The sequence below is a fragment of the Oryctolagus cuniculus genome, chromosome 8 (assembly GCF_051225735.1).
Source record: "Oryctolagus cuniculus isolate XC-2025 breed Fujian yellow rabbit chromosome 8, ASM5122573v1, whole genome shotgun sequence".
Taxonomy (NCBI): domain Eukaryota; kingdom Metazoa; phylum Chordata; class Mammalia; order Lagomorpha; family Leporidae; genus Oryctolagus; species Oryctolagus cuniculus.
In genome coordinates, this window is record NC_142874.1 from 146,269,375 (window position 1) to 146,290,940 (window position 21,566).

Genomic DNA, 21,566 nt, shown 5'->3' on the forward strand with positions numbered 1-21,566 from the left:
CCTGGCTTCGGATCGGTGCAGTTCCGGCCATTGCGGCCAATTGGGGAGTGAACCATCTGATGGAAGACCTCTCTCTCTCTCTCTCTCTCTCTCTCTCTCTCTCTGCCTCTCCTCTCTCCCTGACTTTCAAATAAATAAATATTTAAAAAAAAAAAGAAAGAAAGGCAGAGTTTACAGAGAGGGAGGGACACGGAGCTCCTCCATCTGCTGGTTTACTCCCCAAACGGCCACAATGGCCAGAGCTCGATTTTTTATTCTACTCTCTGAAATAAATCAATCAATCTTTCTTTCTTTCTTTCTTTCTTTCTTTCTTTCTTTCTTTTTTTTTTTTTTTTCAGGCAGGCAGAGTAGACAGAGAGAGAGGGAAAGGTCTTCCTTTTCCATTGGTTCACCTCCCTCCCCACAAAATGGCCACTTCAGATCAGCACAGCGGCCATCGCGCTGCGCCGATCTGAAGCCAGGAGCCAGGCACCTCTTCCTGGTCTCTCATGTGGTGCAGGGCCCAAGCACTTGGGCCATCCTCCACTGCCTTCCCAGACCACAGCAGAGAGCTGGACAGGAAGAGGAGCAACCGGGACAAAACTGGCGCCCCAACTGGGACTAGAACCCGGGGTACCGGTGCCACAGGCAGAGGATTAACCTAGTGAGCCGTGGCACCGGCCATAATACCAATATTTTCAAAGTTATTTTTAAAATGCTTTTCAGTGTCTAGTAGGTTAATTTTAAATTTCCGTTGTAAATACAAAGCTGCTAAAGAGTTGTCTAGTCTTATCATGTTTATACATGTCAGGGATTAGTGATGTGAGGATAGACAGATAAATAAGGAAAGGTCAGAGAATTTACACTTGTATGAGAAAGAGAGATCTGTGGATTAACCATCACACTAAAGAAGTATAGCCAGGAGTAGGAATAATTTATGTAATGCTGTGTCAGTACAATTGGAAGAGAGGAGCATATATTCCTGGAGGCAATTAGAAAAAAAGCAAGCAAACTATTTGCTTCTGATGCAGTCCTGCACCCTACAACATATTCCTTGGTCAGGAGTCTGAGTCCCTTCAGTTCTGTAGACGGGTCTCCCAGAATGACAACTAATGAGGGTTAGGTCCTCACCTGAAGGGAAGAACCCAAAGGGATTGTTAGCATTAGGATTAATCCGTCATTGGATGACAGTTAAATCAGTTTGTAAGGTTCCATGTTTTTTTTTTTTATTTTTATTTTTTTTTTATTTTTATTTTTTGACAGGCAGAGTGGACAGTGAGACAGAGAGAAAGGTCTTCCTTTGCCGTTGGTTCACCCTCCAATGGCTGCCGCGGCCGGCACACTGCGGCTGGCGCACCGCGCTGATCCGATGGCAGGAGCCAGGAGCCAGGTGCTTTTCCTGGTCTCCCATGGGGTGCAGGGCCCAAACACCTGGGCCATCCTCCACTGCACTCCCTGGCCACAGCAGAGAGCTGGCCTGGAAGAGGGGCAACCGGGACAGAATCCGGCGCCCCGACCGGGACTAGAACCCGGTGTGCCGGCGCCGCTAGGCGGAGGATTAGCCTAGTGAGCCGCCGCGCCGTCTAAGGTTCCATGTTTTAGGGTGATGAAACAGCGGTTCTCTTATATTAATTAATTCTCATTAAATTAGTTTCTTCTGTTCCTTTCTCAAACCTCATTTAAATTATTAATACTAGTATCCAGGATAATAGATTTCTAAAGATTATCTATTAATTTGGAAAAAATAATCTCCTTTCTTAAGGAAGAGGACAATTGAAGTATTTTCTATTCAAAACTAAGTCTTATTTTCTGGATTATGCATTTTCTGTGCTTTACTTGGCCTTTCATTTCAATTTTAAGATGTAAAACAAAATAATATTTTCTTTTTCCTTTTAGATTCTCCATTTCTAATCTTCCTCCTGGGGCCTTTAAGAAATTTTAAGGCCGGCGCCACGGCTCGCTTGGCTAATCTTCTGCCTGCGGCGCTGGCACCCCAGGTTCTAGTCCCAGTTGGGGCGCCAGATTCTGTCCCGGTTGCTCCTCTTCCAGTCCAGCTCTCTGCTGTGGCCCGGGAAGGCAGTGGAGGATGGCCCAAGTGCTTGGGCCCTGCACCCACATGGGAGACCAGGAGGAAGCACCTGGCTCCTGGCTTTGGATCGGCGCAGTGCACCAGCTGTAGCAGCCATTTGAGGGGTGAACCAACAGAAGGAAGACCTTTCTCTCTGTCTGTCTCTCTCTCACTGTCTACTCTGCCTGTCAAAAAAAAAAAAAAAAAGCAATTTTAAACTCCTGTTTGCCTTGTACTGTGTGGAATTTTATAGAGTTGTTTGTGGGATCTAGTCTAAAGCTTGCAGGAGACATTGGAGACTGTCTTTTCCTTATTTAGACTTAAGAGGATGAAGGTGCAGGCGCTGGAACCATGTATTCAGTGCCCCTTGGAGCATGACATTGTGGAATCGTGAGCTGTGGCCTCCTGAGAGCCACTGTGTTGGGCATCCCATGACACTTAGTGCATCCTAGTACAGCTCAATGTACAAATAGACCCATACAATTAAATGCATGTGAAGATTTGTTTAATAATGTCAGATTTGAAGTGGACTAGTTTGATACTAACATTATCCACAGTGCTGTCATCAGTTGCCTCATGCTTTGAAAGAATGGTGCTTCAGAAATATAATAGGGGCCAGTGCTGTGGCATAGTGGGTTAAGCCAACTGCCTGCAGCACTGGCATTTACTACAGGCTCTGGGTTGAGTCTCTGCTGCTCCACTTAAGATCCAGCTCCCTGCTAATGTGGCTGGGAAAGCAGAGGAAAATGACCCAAGTCCCTGGGCCCCTGCCACCCACATGGGAGCCCCAAATGAAGCTCCTGGCTCAGCCCCAGTCCTTATGACCATTTGGGGAATGAACCAGTGGATGAAAAATTTCTCTGTCTCTCCCTCTATCTCTCACTTTCAAATAAATAAATAAATCTTTAAAAAAAGAAATATAATAAAATGTTCCAGTGTGGTATCGCAGATATCAACCAAGGATGCCAGGGCCACACATCATCCACTTGCCAACTTGAGTTCATGAACTATTTTTTATCATACTCAGTTAATAGCTAGCTTGAATTTCCATATAAAAATTATCTTTTTAAAAAATTAATGAGATTTATTTATGTATTTGGAGGATAGAGAGAGAGAAGTCTTCCATCGGCGGGTTCACTCACAAGATGGCCGCAATAGGCAGAGCTGGGCCAGACGGAAGCCAGGATCCAGGAGCTTCATCTGGACATCCCACGTGGATGCAGGGCCCAAGTGTTTGGGCCTTGTTCCATTGCTCTCCCGGGCCGTTAACAGGGCGGTAGATCGGAAGTGGAGCACTCGGGAATCAGACTGGCACTCATATGGGACGCCTGCATCTCAGGTAGAGGCTCTACCTGCTAAACCACAATCCCAGCCCCCAGGGTTATGTCTTTACTACACTCATGAAAGGTCATAGAAAATAATATTATTTGTATGTGTTTTCAGCCAGAACGTGTGGATCAAATTTGCGTGGGCCCAGTGGTGTCATCACCTCCCCTAATTACCCGGTGCAGTATGAAGACAATGCTCATTGTGTGTGGGTCATCACGACAACTGATCCTGACAAGGTAAGGCTCCCACCTCCCACCTCCCACCTCCACATGGTGATTCAACAACGCTGCAGCTCAGTCAACCAGCCAGGGGTGGGGAACCTCCTTCTGCCGAGGGCCGTTTGGATATTTGTAACATCATTGGCAAGTCATAGAAAATTATTGACCTAAAATTTAGCCTGCTTGGATTTATTGAGTTACAGGTACCTACAGTTGCCTTGACAGGGCCAAGACCAAATTATCTTATGGCCCAGGAGCTGGACATTTCCCACCCTTGAAAGCAAACAAGCTGCAAAGGCCATGTTTCCTTCTGTCTTACTGTTGGGATAAAACACTGTGTCTGTGGACCCTCATTTGTTGGAGGATGGTGTGGGACTCAGACAGAAATGAGATTTGTTGTGCCTTTCTCACCTCAGGACTCATCCACCATTTCAGAAGCTTTCTTTCATCCCTCAGTACTTCTGCACGTTACCACCAGATGCTAGGAATGTCCCTGCAGTACCTGGATGAAGCTCTCTCAACAGTGTTGTCTGAGTCACTGTTCATGTTTTCCCTCTGATGGTCCCTTACGTTCTCCTGAAAGCAACAAGTGGCAGCACCTTCTGCCGTTAGCCTTACATACTTTAAGTAGAACATACATTTTCTCAACAGGTAGTAGAAGATAAAATGCCAGGTTATTTCTCCATAAATTGTGTACACATAGTTTTAAATTATGTTATTGCATTTTAAATTATGGTCCAATAAAGCTTACTGATAGTTAGGTTTCATTTGTTATAATTTTTTAATTCACTTTAAGTTCCATGTAGATGCTTTCTAGTGAATAAGCAAATAAACAAAAAACAAGTGGAAAATCTTACATTATTTGATTTTATTAAAAAGACTATCAGAAACCCGTTCTGAGAATGGATTTCACTAAAATAATCATTGTTAAAAAGAATCCCTTTATAATATCATTAAGTTTACTAAATCCAAGCCATTTGCCCATTATTGTGTTATTAGCAATGGTTCCATGTTTAAAATTACCACCTCTCCTTATCTATATTTTATTAAAATGCTCCTCATGATTATACAGAATCCTCTTAAAGCTGTTGAGCTACACCTAAAAGAAGAAACATTCTGATTTTATATTTAGTAAAATTTTCATTCTAATGCCTTCTGAGTTTTGTTTGTTTGTTTCAGTTCTGAAGTCTCAGCTAGCATTTATGTGAAAATAGAGGCTTTAATCAGCAGAACTGAGTAAAATCCAGGCTCTGGTAGGCTTTCTTCTCAAACATGAGGACTTGGGGGCTGCTGTTGGTAGGATGAAAGGCTCCAAGTTACACCACGGTGTGTCTCAATGCATGAGAGCTGGCTTGTACCCTGGGATATCAATTACACTAATCCAAGCCGTGTATTTTTCCATATAAACTGCTCAGTGGTTTATTTATGCAGATTTTGCCAAGGATCTACTATTTTCCAGTCCCTGTTCTTGTTGCCTTATATTCTGGCTCCGCTACTTTGTTGTTGCATGAATCTGGATAGCAAACAAGCCTGACATAAATAGAATAAACATTGTTGTTTGCTGGCTACTGACAAAGTCATCCCATTACTTTGTCTATCAAAAAGAAGAGTTTTATTTAATGCGACTGTTAAATGAAAATAGAAAAGCCACACAGGGGAGCAGCAGCCAGGCCTCCTCCGCGGCTGTGTGCAGTTCCCTAGGTTGCTCCCAGCTCCTCTCTGCTGTACCCGGTCTCCCTAGGACGCCCTTGACTGCCTCCTGTGCTCGCAGAGGCTCACACCTTCTGCTGCAGGGCCCCTCTGCTGAGCACCTGTGGAGCCTGCAGAAGCTCTCAGTCTGTGACACAGCCCAGATCTGCAGTGACAGGCAACCCAGTCCCAGCTCACCAGCAGAGGGTGGGCTCTGCACCACTTTCCTTACTTGGTCCTGAGCTGCACTCTCCACTGTCGCTCCCCTGCCCACAAAGGAACGACTTTGCTCACAGCTTATCGGTCTTCAGTAGACTTTTATTTAAACAGGATAGAAAGAGAAACCCTTGAGCAAGGGGAGCTCCGAAAGAAAGGGGAAGCTCCCGTTACTATTTCACGAATGGCTTATATAGTATATCATTGCAGAAGCATGTAATGCAAGCTTAGTCCATGCTACAGCCCGTGTGGCAGCGCTCCAATCGGGTGCCTGATCTCGCATAGTCCATGCACTCCTTGTCCAACCATAAAGATGATCACGCGCCTTCATCCAATCAAGCTCCTGGTCACGTAGCAGGCAGCTTGGACGCCAGCAGAAAGCTTATCGTTGCTCCACCTGGCGTTTTCTCAGCCTTGGTCAGTGGGAACAGAAGTACGGGAAGCCCCAAGGCCATAGTTGTAGACTCAACCCTGGGGTCATGGAAAGGTCCCGATATCGCAGCTCAACAGAAACCATAAACATCCACACAGCAGTAACTATTGCAAACGGTCAGCAAGCTAAGCCTTAGCATGTGGGCCCATGGCTGGCTCATGGGTCCCCACACTCCACCACTCTGCAGTCCTCAGAAGGAAGGATCCAAGTGTCCACTGGGAAATCCACTCAGACCCCCACCCCCACTGCCTTCAGGATCACATCCAAGTGAAACGGGGCTGTCAGCAAGGGTCTGCTTTGGGAGGTAACTCAGGATAGGGCAAACATGAACACTGGCAAAGATGCCACCATCCATGTGGGGAAGAACGCAGTGATGATAGGATTTCAGGAGAGGTTGAGGCAGGGTTTGCACTACTGTGATGCTCTGGGGGAAGAAATCATGCGGTCTGAAATGGAGCAGGTGCCGTAGATGTACAGACGGGGAATCATTCCAAAGATGCTCCAGTATGAACTCAGCAGGATTTATTGTTCAGTGGCTGTGGGGACAGAAGAGGGAGAAACAAAAGCAGGGCTGTTGACTCTCTTGGCTAATGCAACATCTCACGTGGCTGGGCCATGGGGCTTACCCCTATAGGGCTGTGATTGATGGGAAAGGGAGGGATATGATGACTCTGAGGGTGGATGATGGAGGCCTTATGAGTACGTGTTCTGGTCCCCTCCCTTCTCAGGGGAGGGACACATGGGGCAGGTATGGCCACTGTCCTTGCACAGTTACTAGTAATGTTCTCACTGTATTCCTAAAACTGTGACACTTTAGAACAACAGATTCTGTTTTCTCCCTTCCTCTCACCATGGGAAGGACCCCAGGAATCATTTATTAATGGGGAGAGAAGGGTTCGTATCTGAATAGATTTGTCTGGTTGAAGGAAACTTGAAATTCACGAGTGTGGTGTGATTTTAGTAGATGAAACCAGAAATATGGCACTGCAAAATACAGAAAGACAACTAGAGTCTAAGAAAGCATGTTAAGACTATTTTCTCTGTGAGTCATTAGAGGGTGGATTTAGCCTCAACTGTAGTAGTATCTTGCAACAAATATAATTGAAGTGTTTTAAGATGCTAACTCTGGGCCAGCGCCAAGGCATACTGGGTTAATCCACTACCTGTGGCACTGGCATCCCAAATGGGCACTGGTTCTAGTCCCGGTTGCTCCTCTTCTAGTCCAGCTCTCTGCTATGGCCTGGGATAGCAGTGGAGGATGGCCCAAGTCATTGGGCCCCTGCACCCGCATGGGAGACCAGGAAGAAGCACCTGGCTCCTGGGATCGGCACAGCTCCAGCCTTTGTGTCCATTTGGAGAGTGAACCAACGGAAGGAAGACCTTTCTCTCTGTGTCTCTCTACCACTGTCTGTAACTCTACATGTCAAATAAATAAATAATTTTTTTAAAAAAAAGATGCTAAATCTTTGGAATACCATGGGCATTCCACTCCATGGCAAAAATAACTTAGTGTTTTAAAAGTCTGCACTTTTTGCAAGATCATTCTGAAAAGCAGTGCCTCCTAGGTAAATCTTCTAGAATTAACGCCTTTGCAGCATGTTTAAAATTCATTTAAATCCAAGTTACATATGAATAATTATAAATATTGTGTGTGCCATATGAAAGACTTGCCTGTGTATCTGAGTTTCTCCTTATTTCCTGTACAAAGAAGCACTGGGATTTCTACACAGAGGAAGCACAGAGTTCCGTTGTCTAAATTCCTTACTTGGTAGAGAGGACAAGGCCCACGGAGTCAATAGTGCTTCCTTAGCTCTCTCGTTTATTTCTGTGTGTGCCTCCCTGTTCTGCCCTCACTCTACTGAGAATAGTGAAGAAATTATTTCACAGGATTTCAGGGTACTGATGGGACCCCTTTGGCTGTATTTAACAGAAGAGCCCACTAAAAGCTGAAAGTTCTGGGGAAAATAATATTTATTTCATGTAACCACAGAGTGGAGGCTGGGAGAATCCAGGTTTGGGGCCTGAGGCTCAGTGGTCCAGGCAAGCTCATCATTGCTCCTGCCCTCTGTCCAGACCAGAGCCATCTCCCCTTCAGGTCCACATGGCTGCACACTCCCAGGCTATTGTTACAGACATAATCACCAAGAGACGGGGGAAGCACTTTTGAGAGTTCACCTAGCAGACCTCCTCTTAGTTACTGGTTAATCACATGTCCTTGTCCCAGCTCCTCCGGAGGCGCCAGTGAGAAACACTGGGAATCCAGGGAGAAGAGGCTCTTAGGTAGTCCTCAAGGAACCCGTCTTGTCTTTAGGATGTGTCCAGGGAGAGAACGTAGGTTAAACCTCATGAGATGTCTCCTCTGCCATTTTGAAGTTGAGTTTTACACTTATCCAGATGGTAAAATGGCAAAAAGTGAATTTATGCAGTTTGTCTTTATAGATTTTTCTGCCTTGAAAAGTTCCACTTTTCTCTGTCATCTTTGTGTACATTCACATAAATTTTGTAAGGAGGTTGGGTATACACTGTTGACTCTGAAAATGTCATCATTAAAAATTTACTTTTAGAAATCTTGTTATTTTTCTTTAGAACATCCTTGCCCTTCATCACTGATTTTGTGGGAATGTTCAGGGGAGGACTATGGTATTCCAGGTGGATATATGCTCTTTCTGTCTCTCTCAGACACACACCCTCACATGCTCTTGGTGGAGCACCACTTAGACACCTGAAGGCATCTCAATTAAGCAGAATTGCCATCCAAATTAAGCACCAGCCATTGCCATTAAGTATAATTAGGCTTAATTTGATTCCTTGGGAGACGTTCCAAATAAACTGGCTTCCCAATGAAGTGTATGGCAATGCAGGTCTATTACAAATGGAGCATAAGAGAAAACCGTTATAGGAAAGTTGCCAGGCAGTGACTCTTTCTGGAAACATTCATGAAAAATTCTGGATGAGAGTGTTGGGCGTGTTACTTTGCATTCTTGACCTGGACTGCTGAATTTTATGAAAAAGGAAGAGTATAGAGCACTGAAATAAATTTCCTGTGCCAATTAGAGAGAGATTAGTTAATACACTCTTCTGTCTTTGAAACATTATCTTTCACTTGATGATTCATGTTTTCTGGTCTTCCTTCTGCTTTGATTGCTGTATAGCCAAGTTCTATGTATTGAGTTAGTGCTCATGCAAAATAGTTAACTAGGATTCTTAGGGTCTTTCTTTATATGGTACAATACATATAATAATGTATAAGGTGAAGTTCAAGGGAATACTTGAGATGTGGCCTTTAGACAGCTACAACTATTAGAAGGACCTACTATATAGCATACTCTATTCAGGCAATTATAAAAGGTTCCAAATAGATGATACTTGGTTGCAAGTGCTCCTGCTCTGGTAGTCTGGTAGACAGGTGACAACACTTCATATGGTAATAAACACATATACATATTTCTCCTTGTAAATCATTTAACAGTCCGAATATTTTCAGATAAGGAATCTTGTGATCAGATCATTGAGAAAGAAAACCACGTTGATAAGATATAGTTTATAAGAAGTAAAAGAAAGGCTCTGAAAAACACATCCCTGGAATTGTCATTGAAAATAAAGAATATACCACTGGAGATCAGCTTTTTGCTGACTCCTTGTATGCATACATTTACATTTGCATATGCATGTGTGCCAGCCTGCAGCACAAAGAACCGGGTGTCCTGAAGCAGAGAGTGGGAATGCGGGGACAAGGACGCAAAGAATGGAGCCAAGACAAATCCTGATCAAGGCTCCTTGATTCAACAAGTCCAGTAGTATTTAAACATGACCAGTTGTACACAAGAAGGCACACAGAGGATTTACATATCTAAAAGACTTTTGGGGTTACAAAGAGTTCCCGATAAAGTTCTTCCGCTTAACAGATCACAAAATGTTGTCAATCATAGATTACAAGGGTATAATAAAACACCTAGGTAATAAATGCTGGTTTCAGGTGTGGCTGATTATCTACATCATCTCTTGTGGGAAGTCTAGCAGTGAGATACGGTTCTTCCTGCCTCTTCCTGGAGTCTCCTTAGCCTAATTGTCTGTGCCGGGAAGTCTCCATCCATATGTTTAAGTGTAAACAAAAGAGGCGACTGCCTGTGGCTGCCCACATGCTTGGATAGATACACATGCATATATTCATATTCATGCATATCAGCAGGAATGAGAAATATGTGATCAAATTCAGAATTTCCAATATAGGGGGCTGGCGTGTGGCATAGTAGGCTAAGTCGCTGCCTGTGATGCTGGCATCTAACATGCATACATTCCTGTCCCAGTGGCTCCACTTCTGATCCAGCTGCCTGATAATGCCTGAGAAAGCCGCAAATGATGGCCTGGGAATTGGACTCCTCCCACCCACTTGGGAGCCCCAGAAAAAGCTCCTGGCTTTATCCTAGCCCGGTCCTGGCCATTGCAGCCATCTGGAGAGTGAACAAGTGGCTGGAAGGTGTCTTTCTCTCTCACATCCCCCTGTGTCTCTCCCTCTCTCTATAACTCTGCCTTTCAAATAAATAAATATTTTAAAATTTCTGTATATAAACCTAAAATATATATCTACCTACCTACATATATACTTATATTTAACATTGACCTTCTGTGTCCAGGGGTTCTAATCTGTGGATTCAAACAATTGCCCATCAGAAATATTTGAAAACTAACAAACAACAACAACAGAAAAAAACCTGTGTATGCTCATTTTTTCCAGTCGTTCTTTAAATAATAGAGTATGACTAATATTTATAGCATTTATATTGTAATAGGCATTAAAATTAATCTAGAGATGATTTTAAGTTTATAGGATTGTGTAGGTTCTATGCAAACAGCACCATCTTTAGTACTTGAGGGTTTTGGGATTCTTGTCCTGGAACGAATCTCCATGGATACTCAGGGATGACGGTATTTAGCAAGCATCAAATGTAAAGCAATTTTTTTGTTCATACTTTAGACATTGAGAGCTACTCATTGATGAAAGCTGTAATATAGTTGTTTAAATGCTGTAACTAATCACCTATCCCTGAAGTATTCTTCAAATCCGTTTTTATCTTCTCTCTGAACACGTTGCTACTGTGTTTGTTTGGGCTCATATCATTATTTATAACACAATAAAGTCCCAAAATCTTTGTAGAAAAAGGAAAATAGGGCTGCCTGGAAAAGGCCTGAATGAAAATGAATGTTAACCAGAGAGCGCCAGTCATGGTGGGACACGGGAGAACAGTGTCTGTGGGTGGTGTCTAACGCTAGACCTGTGTGGGTCAGTCTTTCTGCCCTTTACTTGATGTGTGACTGCAGCAGCTTGTTTTGCTTCCTTAAGTCCCGTTGTCATTTCTCCTCACTTTTGATAGTAATAGCATCTACTTTTGAGGTTGTGGCAAGGAATACAATCAGTTTAAAACACATAGAACATTACCTGCCCAGTACTGTCTTCCTCCTCTCTCGTCCTCTTCCTCTTCTCCCCTCCTCCTCCTCCCTCCTCCTATTCCAAACCTTTCTCCATTGTGTTGATTTTCATGCTAGATTGAGAGACATAAGTGAGACTCTTAATAAAAGTTAAGAGACACATAAACAAGTCTAGTATCTGCTAACACTAACCGATAGAATAAATAAAGGGGAGAGTGATCCAACATGGGAAGTGAGATACTCAGCAGACTCATAGAATGGCGGATGTCCTAAATAGCACTCTGGCCTCAGAATCAGCCCTAAAGGCACTCGGATCTGGCTGAAAAGCCCATGAGAGTATTTCAGGCATGGAAAGCCAAGACACTCTGGCAAAAAGATCTCTGTGAGTGAGATCCCAGTGGAAAGAACAGGTCTTCAAAGAGGGAGGTGCCTTTCTCTGAAGGGAGGAGAGAACCTCCACTTTGACTATGACCTTGTCTAAACAAGATAAGAGTCGGAGAACTCAAGGGGCTTCCATAGCCTTGGAAACTCATGACTGGTGCATAGGGAGATTACTGATGCCATAAACAGGAGTGTCAATTTGTAAAGTCAACAACAGGAGTCACTGTGCACTTACTCCTCATGTAGGATCTCTGTCCTTAATGTGCTGTACACTGAGGCTTAATGCTATAACGAGTACTCAAACAGTATATTTCACTTTGTGTTTCTATGGGGGTGCAAACTGTTGAAATCTTTACTTAATGTACACTAAACTGATCTTCTGTTAAAAAAAAAAAAAAAAAAAAAAGAAACTATCAATTCCCAACTTGACTCTCACTGGGATTAAACATGACAATAGGTCTGATCTGATTTCATCATCATTTAAAAAAAAATCATCTATTATTTTTCACTTTATGTTTCTGTGTGGGAACAAACTGTTGAAATCCTTACTTAAGGTATAATAAGCTGATCTTCTGTATACTAAGATAATCGAAAATGAATCTTGATGTGAATGGAAGGGGAGAGGGAGTGGGAAAGGGGAGGGTGGTGGGTGGGAGGGACGGTATGGGGGGGAAAGCCATTGTAACCCATGAGACGTACTTTGGAAATTTATATTCATTAAATAAAAGATAAAAAAAAAAAAGAGACCTTAAATCTTATCCTCCAAGTGAGCTGGGTGTTGGTATAGAGGAAAGGAGTGGTGTTATGATGTGTCTGTTAGAGAAAGATCATTTATTCTGTAGCAACTAGATGCACAGATTTGAATGGCACAAGATTGGAACCAAGAAAGCTATACCATTTTATCAGATCCTTTTTTTAGGAGATGATTAACTTACTATTTATTGTGGTTTTGTTTATACAGAATTTGAAGCAACAAACTTTATACAGCTATAGAAAAAGATATTTATTTGCATTCAAATTATTTTAAAATCAAGGTTTTCTTAGTGTGAGTAAATTTAACTCTATGCTTGTGTAGTGGTTATTTATAGAAGCAGAGAAGGGCAAAATACCCAGTAAAACTATTGCAGAAAAGGACGCAGGATTACCTGAGTTTTTGTTTATTGTTATTTTCATGCAGATGACTCAAGGAAAGCAAACTTCAGTGACTGTAAGCATGGAATAAACTGTAAAGATCAAATCCAAGAGTAATACCCTATGCAGTCTCTTGGAGCATATAGACCCATTTGTGGCTAGCAGAGTACCGATCTGGAGTGAGTTCACCTCTCCATCCGAAGCCAGGGTGTCTAGAGGCTCCTCCACCCACAGGTGCTCAGCTGGCTTCTGTAGATCTTGTAAAGGTGACTTGGTGCGCAGGTAGCTGTTCAAATTAGGGGAGAAGATCATGGGAGTATCTTACTCAGCCACCATCATGCTGTGCCTCTCCTCCCAGTCAGCAATTTTTAAATCATACTTTGTTTTAGGTCATTGAGAAGGAGCTAGGAAAAAAAATCATATAAAATCTCAGTTTACACAGATGTACCATTTTAGAAGGGTATAGAAAGTAAACAAACTTCCACTTGAATAGAACATACTCAAGTAGTGAGAAAGAATCTCATGGCAGGGAATTAGGGTAGATATGTGATTTGTTGAGAATATTTAGGCTTCCAAACAAGACAAAGAAAAAAAGGTAATTGTGCAGTACCTTCCACATAGAGCAAACAACTAAGTTTGTTGAGGGTCTTCAAAAAGTTTCTGGAGAATATTTATTGTCTTTAATTTCATTTTCCATGAACTTTTTACAGTTGTAAGCAATCTATTCTGACGTCTACAGGCCTGATTTAGCCAAAGTGAGGTCATGTTCAAGCCCTTAGCTATCAGTATGCTGTGAGGATGTGATTTTGTCAATGAAATTTGTGTTTCACTGAGTGGATTCATCATCTTCCTTCACCTAATCACTTAATTTTGAACATTTATGTCTTTGTGCATTTTCTTTCTTATACAGAAGTTTATTTTTCCCAGAGAAACCTTTTATTTAAGGAATACAAGCTTCATGCATTTTATAAGTACAACTTTAGGAATATAGTGATTCTTCACACCATACCTGACCTCCCACTCACACTCCCAACCCTCCTCCTCTTCCCTCTTCCATTCCCAGTCCCATTATCCACTAAGATCCACTTTCAATTAATTTTATACACAGAAGAACAACTCTATACTAAGCAAACAGTTCAATTTGCACAAACAAAAAAAAAAAAAAAAGGAAAACAAACAACCAAAAACTGTTCCTCAACAGTTGAGACAAGGCTCACCTCCTGGCTCCTGGCTTCAGATCAGTGCAGCTATTGTGAACTGAACTGCAGTAAGCATGGGGGTACAGATAACTCTTTCATATGCTGATTTCATTTATCTTGGAAAAATTCAGCTTTCTGAAAAACCTCCAAACTGTCTTCCACCACGGCTATACTAGTGGACATTCCCACAAACAGTAAATTAGGGTGCCTTTTCCCCCATATCCTCTCAGAGCTCTCCTAAGGGTCGGTGAGGAATAGATCAATCTTTGGCCAGCCCATTCCCACAGGCAGCCTAGGGGAGAATCTTGGAGTCAGCAGTGAGGTGATCCCCAGCCAGCCCACACCTACAGGCACCTCACATCGGAATCTGCTGCCACTCCTTGGGCGGGCTCTGGTTAAGGTTGGTCTCAGCAGGTGACGGCCCTCCTCATACTGGCCACTCCAGGTTGTCTCTGTCCTGCTATAGTCATGTCAATGGGCTCTGCACGCTCTGAGTGATCAGTATGCCCCTCAGTGCCCAGTGAAGCCGTCTGTGGTTCCAGATTCTATGCACAGTGGTCAACATGGATGACATTGAAGTCACCAGGGATCAGAAGCACAGATCAGTCAGCTGGTGATGGCATCCTGTAAAAGATCATCATCCTAAGCCATTGTCTTATGGAAGAATAGAATGAAGTGCCTGTCTCTTACTAGATAATGTCTAATCAAGGAGATGTATAGGGAAAGGGTCAATGAAAGGATTCTGAGAGCAGTTTGGCTCTGCTAATCTCCTTCGCAGTATGGTGTGAGAGATTCGCTGTCGTGAACAGAGCTGAAGGTAACAGAAAGGCCGGTCAGTCTTCAGGGTCATCTCGTCAGCATGGTTTCCTTTCACTCTGGCGTTGCCTTTCCTCTCCTGGCTCTTTAAGAGCTCTAATGACTGTCTATTACAAATGCTACAAGGGTCTGGAGGTGTCCATGGCACTGACACAGTTAAGAGGCCCCCCTCTGGATTTGTGCCAATTTCCGAGTCGCCTAATCTTAGGACAGGCTAATCTCTGACTCCTCTTTTCCTTGGTTCCTTATTTCTCAACTCATCATCATTATCATGATAAAAATAAGGACATAACCCAATAATAATTCTGTGTTTATTGGATGAATCACTATACAGAAACACTTCTTGGTGATTAATATCACTTCTCTATTACCTCTGCATTTCCTCTTTCCACCTTGAATTTCTGAGTTTCCTGTTATTAAAGGGGTGCTTTTTTCATGGTCCTCTGTTATTTGAAAGTTCACAGAGCACAGTGCTATGCATTCAGAGGCTACTGGGCATCTCTGGGCCACCCTGATAGTCTTTCCCATTAACAGATGCAGAAAACATTAACTGTTCCTCCTCTTCTCTCTGATAAGAGTCAATCCAGAAGTCCCTCCCTCTGTCTCACCCCTCAGCTTCTCAGCTCTTGCTGTGGGCCAGAGAGCCCTTCATGGGTAAGCGTCTTCCCATACACTCCTGCCGTGATCACGGCTGCCTTTCAGTTCTTGCCTTAATGTCACCAGGGGTGTAACTCTTCCCTCTCAGTATTTGTTTCTCTTTACTCTCGCCTATCACATGGATTTTCCACACATACACACACAAAAGCAAACTCTTAAATGCCTTTTGTTTTAAAAAACGTAAAGATGTGTAAGTATGTATAAAACAATTTGGGATCCTTTAAAAATTATATTCTGCAGTTAAATAGAAAGCAGTACTGAAGACCTTGAAGTGTATCAATCCCAAGATAATCAGTAATTATAATAATTAATGCTGTATGCGGGGACTTTTATACCTCTGTAAACACAAATACGAGAGTGTTAGAAGTTAGTAGAAAATGGAATTAGTTATTTTGGTGCATTTTATTCATAAAATGTTTTTTCCATTAACATTTTAAATATCCTTCTATTCATGGTTTTCAGGTTTCTTTCCTGCACAAAAATTAACTTTTGAATGCCATTCTCTACTAGATTTTTCATGTCCCCTTGCACAAACGCTGGTTCTTCTATCTCTTCCCTTTGTTCTTCCTCTTTCTCCTCCTCTCCTTCTCCCTCCTCCATAAGATTCCACAGTTTTACAGACTATTTTATAATAGAATGTAACCATGGTCTCTTCTTTGTGCTGGCTGCATAGTATTTCCATTGGCTTATGCCTCTCAATGAGTGTTTAGGCTGTCGATATCACTGTTTCAATGCACGTCTTTATGCCCACGCCTTAGAAATTATTTCAATAGTGTAAACTCCTTGAATTTGAATTGCAGTAGCTTTTATGCACATTCACAGTTTGGTTACTGATTGCCATGATACTTATCATGTGCTAAAATCCAGCTCATAAAATCGCCCACCACAGAGTATAGACACCTGCATTTCAATAGCATTGGTTGCAAAGCTAGGATAGGATTTTCTCATTCTTCAGTGCCAATATTCCTCCATGATCTTCCAGGCCTTGCCTGGACTCTGTTCACCACAACTGGTCTGCCCGCACTCCCCCTCATTTCTCCCCAGTCACACTCACTGTGCTGCCGTCTGCCGTGAGAGAGCAGTGCTGTTCCCAGTGGATGCCGGTCGAACACCATGGGCCAAAAAGCAGAGCTGCCGGGAGCCTGAGGTCAGGCAGGCGGTATGCACTGTGGGAGGAATGGCATCCTTCTATATTTTCTCGCAAGCCAGTGAGCTATTGATTTAGTGAGTTGACCATATAATTTATTATCTGACCATACACACTTTTGGAGCAAAAGGTAATTTTTAGTGGGAAACAGCCCAGACTCTAACTGCCCATGTAAGTGAGGCCCAAGTCTCTTCATAAAGGAAGCTCAGAGTTCGGGCACAGAAACAAGTGTGCGTGTTGTGTTTCACCACTGAGATGATGGAAGCATACTCTCTCCACTCCCCATGCATTCTCAGTACAGAAAAGAAGTCCCAAACCATGTCAGGCTGTGGTAACCAGTGAATGACCTCCTCATCTAACATCAAACCTCCTGTCTCCTTTTGAAGACTCTTCTAGGAGTCCTAGATTTGAATTAAATATGTTATTTAACTTATCTTTTCCTACAAGCCTATGTCCAACACATCCTTTTATTTCCAGTTGGGACACAGCATTTGACAAATAGGGTGGCTGGACTGGAAGAGGAGCAACCGGGACCAGAACCCGGCGCCCATATAGGAAGCCCGCGCCACAGGTGGAGGATTAACCAAGTGAGCCAAGGAACCGGCCCCATAATTAAAGTTCTTCTGTGAAAAAGGCACATAATTATTTCCATACCCCCCATGCCAAAACTCTACATGTTATATAAAATGGCCAAATACATTGCACTCAATATGTTTCCAGATCAATCCATTATTTCCATAGAAGTGTCTGTTGCTCGTAGCTCACAAGGGACATTCGGGACTCTGAAGCTCCAGCATAGTTAGGATGTTGCGTGCAGTCACCCGTCCTAGTCTCTGCTGCCCTGCGCTAGGCTGTTCTGTGATGCCAAGAGTCCTCTTACCCAGCTGACTCCACCTACGCACAGACTTACATGGAGAGTGTTGCAGGGGTCTGGAGCCTGCCTTCTGCCTGTCTGAGCAATTCTCTGATGTGTGTATTTGAGGACGGTGTTAATGACCTGGTAATTGTTTTCACGGTTTCCACTGAAGTGTGAAGTGTGCTGTGAGTTGTCATGCTGATGTAAACTGTGACAGTGAAGGGAGCAAGAGGGCCCACCCAGGTCCACCACTTTGCTGCTTGTTCTGTGACCTGATGCCCAGCAGCAGATTTGAAACTGGGTAGAACTCTGAGGCAAGAGAAGGTAAGCGGCAGGCCCTACCTTCCTTCACAAGCGCTAGCAGGAGAGAAGTGCGCTGATCAGTGCTGACGTGAGCGGGAGACACACCAGCTCCCGCGTGTCTGTCTCTGTATTGGCTGTGGAGCGCACAAAGTGATGCTGAACTTTTACACATGTGATAGACACTTCGTCATTTTTGGGAAAGAGATTTGTGTTTTGCTTGACAGTGGTTGCTAAAGGACTAGACTGATCAGATCATCCCAGGGGGGCACTTCTGAATTCTGTGCTGTCTCAGAATGCTGTGTGGAATTCAATAGTTAACATACGTAAAATCCATTCATGCTGTTTTTCACTGTGAATAGTTCCTATGTCTTTGCTAGTCGCTATTCTGAGAAGTTTTATGTGGGAATGCACACTTGGAATAGCAGAAACATAAAAACCGCGTGACTGGACTGTTAGTTACATTGATATCTTAATTGTTGCGTCCTTATAAATCGCCCACTTGGATATTCTCCCATTCAAATATTCGCATTTTGGAAACTGTTTTGATCACATTGTGTTGACTTGTGAAGGCCTGTACAGGAAGGCTAAAGGGTCAACTCCACATATTTGATGAAAACCCCCTGGCACCAAAGTTGTCTGTTTCGTCACTGGGACTCTGTGGAAGGTCCTTGGTGGTCCCAGGGCATTTGTTGGTTGAATTGGTCGTATAGAATCTTTGGAAATGAGGGGCTTACTCAGTGTAGATCTATGTCTCTATATGCATAACTACATGTATACATTTAAGTGAGTGGAAAATGAAGGGAAAACTCAAATTATCATTGGCATTGAGAAAAAAATAAAGCCTGGCATTTGAATTAAAAATTACCAGAAGCAAGTGTCTATGTACCTACAGATATATTTTAAATTCAAATGTAAAATCAGATTGTCTTGGTGTAGGATTAAAGAAAACATACTGCCGTTACACAAAAGGACCAGTGAAGCAAGTTTGTGGCAAGTTATTGCAGGTGTGGGATTTTTTAAATCTTGTTGTGTAAGATTGGATACTAGGGGGCACTTAGGCTTCCCTACCACCTGAGCCCAGAAACCTTCTCAGGTGTCAGCAGGTTAGTGTCTGGCTCCAACCTGGAAGCATCCAACAGAATGCCGCCTCTCTATGGCTCTGTCCTGAAATGCGCACCAGAATCTCTCCTGTCTGGACCCCCTGTTACACACCCTGCCCCAGTTCCACGAGTGCCGCCCGCCTGCACATCCACCTTCTCCTCACCTGCTGCTGCAGGCTTCCCTGGTTTTGTGCTTGTTGTCTGGCCTAGGATTCGCTCCCTGTTTTGTTTCCCACAGTTCCACCGCAGCGTTCTGTGGAGTGGCCCTACCTGTAGGGCGCTGTGCCCAAGGTGTCTCCATGTCCTCGCCCAAGTGCAGGATTTATACCAGGGAGCCTGAATCACAGGTGCTGGGCTCACTCCCTCACAGCCCTGACCCCAGACAGAGGACTGCACTTGTCAGCGGAAAGGGCTTCGCAGGAGACCCCTGATGGCGGGGGCCCTGCCCTGCTGCCCACGTAGCACTCGCCTTCCTGTACGTGGGGTGCTCTTCAGACCACTGCTGCTCACGTTGCAGGTTACGTCCCTTACCCACAAATATCTTCACCTGTGGAAGCTCTGCAGCTTCCCCACGTTCTAGTTAGCAAAGCCCAGGTAAGATAACAACACAAATGCTCAAGAAGCCCTGAATGGCGCAGGCACCAGGTGGTTATCCCGCCTGGTCAGTTGGTCTTTGGATTCCACAACCGTGAGTGTTCCTGCAGGAACCGGAGCTGCTGATCTCACCCGTGCAGGAGCTGCGAGGTTAGCAGCTCCATCCGTTCCAGACTTTGTGCCTCCTTCCTTCCCATGCTCTCTGAGCTCAGCCCTGGGTTGGGTCACCCCATACTCTGCGCTCACTCCACCCTGGACATAGCTTGTGCCAACCTCTTCCTCAGACCCCATCCTGTTTACATCACAGCACTCATTTTCCAAGGCATTGTCAGCAATTACTTTAACTTCTCAAAACTCCTCATCAAACTAGTTTGCATGGTTTTAATGTGTTTCCTACCACTTTCAACTGTGTATCTTTACTCTAGGCAGCTCTTCATTGTTCTTTTTTTAAAACTTTTATTTAATAAATATAAATTTCCAAAGTACAGCTTTTGGAATACAGTGGCTTTTTGCCCCCATAACCTCCCTCCCACCCACAACCCTCCCATCTCCCACTCCCTTTCCCATTCCATTCATATCAAGATTCATTTTCAGCCGGCGCCACGGCTCACTAGGCTAATACTCCCCCTACGGCACCAGCACCCTGGATTCTAGTCCCGTTTGGGGGGCCGGTTCTATCCCAGTAAGCTGCTTCTTTTCCAGTCCTGCTCTCTATTGTGGCCCAGGAGTGCAGTGGAGGATAGCCCAAGTGCTTGGGCCCTGCACCCGCAAGGGAGACCAGGAGGATCACCTGGCTCCTGGTTTTGGATTGGCGCAGCGCATTGGCCATAGCAGCCATTTGGGGGGTGAATCAACAGAAGGAAGACCTCTCTCTCTGTCTCTCTCTCTCTCACTAACTCTGCCTGTCAAAAAAAAAAAAAAAAAAAAGCGGCCAGCACTGCAGCTCACTGGGCTGATCCTCCACCTGTGGTTGGGGCGCTGGATTCTGTCCCAGTTGCTCCTCTTCCAGTCCAGCTCTCTGCTGTGGCCCGGGAGGGCAGTAGAGGATGGCCCAGGTCCTTGGGCTCTGCGCCTGCATGGGAGACCAGGCGGAGGCTCCTGGCTTCGGATTGGCTCAGCGTGCCAGCCACAACCTACTGGCCGTGGCAGCCACTTGGGGGGTAAAGCAGTGGAAAAAGGAAGACTTTTCTCTCTGTCCCTCTCTCCCTGTCTAAACTCTGCCTGTCAAAAAAAAAAAAAAAAAAAAAAAGAAAAAAAGAAAAAAAATGGAAAAAAAAAACAGGAAAAAAAAGCTTCATTTTCAGCTTTCTTTATATACAGAAGATCAGTTTAATATATATTAAGTAAAGATTTCAACAGTTTGCACCCACACAGAAACACCAAGTGTAAAATACTGTTTGAGTACTTAGTTATACCATTAATTCACATTGGACAACACATTAAGGACAGAGAGCCTACATGAGGAGGAAGTGCACAATGACTCCTGTTGTTGACTTAACAAATTAACACTCTTGTTTATGGCGTCAGTAATCTCCCTAGTCTCTTGTCATGAGTTGCCAAGGCTATGGAAGCCTTTTGAGTTTATCAACTCTGATCTTATTTAGACAAGGTCATAGTCAAAGTGGAAGTTCTCTCTTCCCTTCAGAGAAAGGTACCTCCTTCGTTGATGGCCCATTCTTTCTACTGGGTTCTCACTCACAGAGATCTTTCATTTAGATTTTTTTTTTCCAGAATGTCTTGGCTTTCCATGCCTAAAATACTCTCATGAGTTCTTCAGCCAGCACCGCATGCCTTAAGGGCTGATTCTGAGGCCAGAGTGCTGTTTAGGACATCTGCCATTCTTTGAGTCTGCTGTGTATACCACTTCCCATGTTGGATCCTTCTCTCCTTTTTAATTCCATCAGTTAGTATTAGCAGACACTAGTGTTGTTTATGTGATCACTTTGACTCAGTCCTATCAGTATGATCAATTGTGAACTGAAATTGATCACTTTGACTAGTGAGATGGCATTGATACATGCAA

The 21,566-nt window shown here is 43.8% G+C and overlaps 1 protein-coding gene and 1 long non-coding RNA gene across 3 annotated transcripts in view; one reads left to right on the plus strand and one right to left on the minus strand.

Moving 5' to 3' along the window:
• CSMD1 (CUB and Sushi multiple domains 1) overlaps window positions 1-21,566 on the plus strand; it is a 2,062,046-nt gene that overhangs the window by 1,477,108 nt on the left and 563,372 nt on the right. For both annotated transcript variants that reach the window (XM_070047233.2, XM_070047234.2), the window contains exon 10: window positions 3,491-3,612. In XM_070047233.2, the coding sequence (XP_069903334.2) occupies window positions 3,491-3,612 (122 nt within the window). The remainder of the gene's footprint in view (window positions 1-3,490; window positions 3,613-21,566) is intronic.
• On the minus strand, window positions 12,811-19,494 carry LOC149125229 (uncharacterized). The gene is made up of 3 exons (XR_016212618.1): window positions 19,220-19,494; window positions 16,598-16,709; window positions 12,811-13,275 (listed from the first exon to the last, which is right to left on the minus strand). It is a non-coding gene; the product is annotated as an uncharacterized LOC149125229 (long non-coding RNA).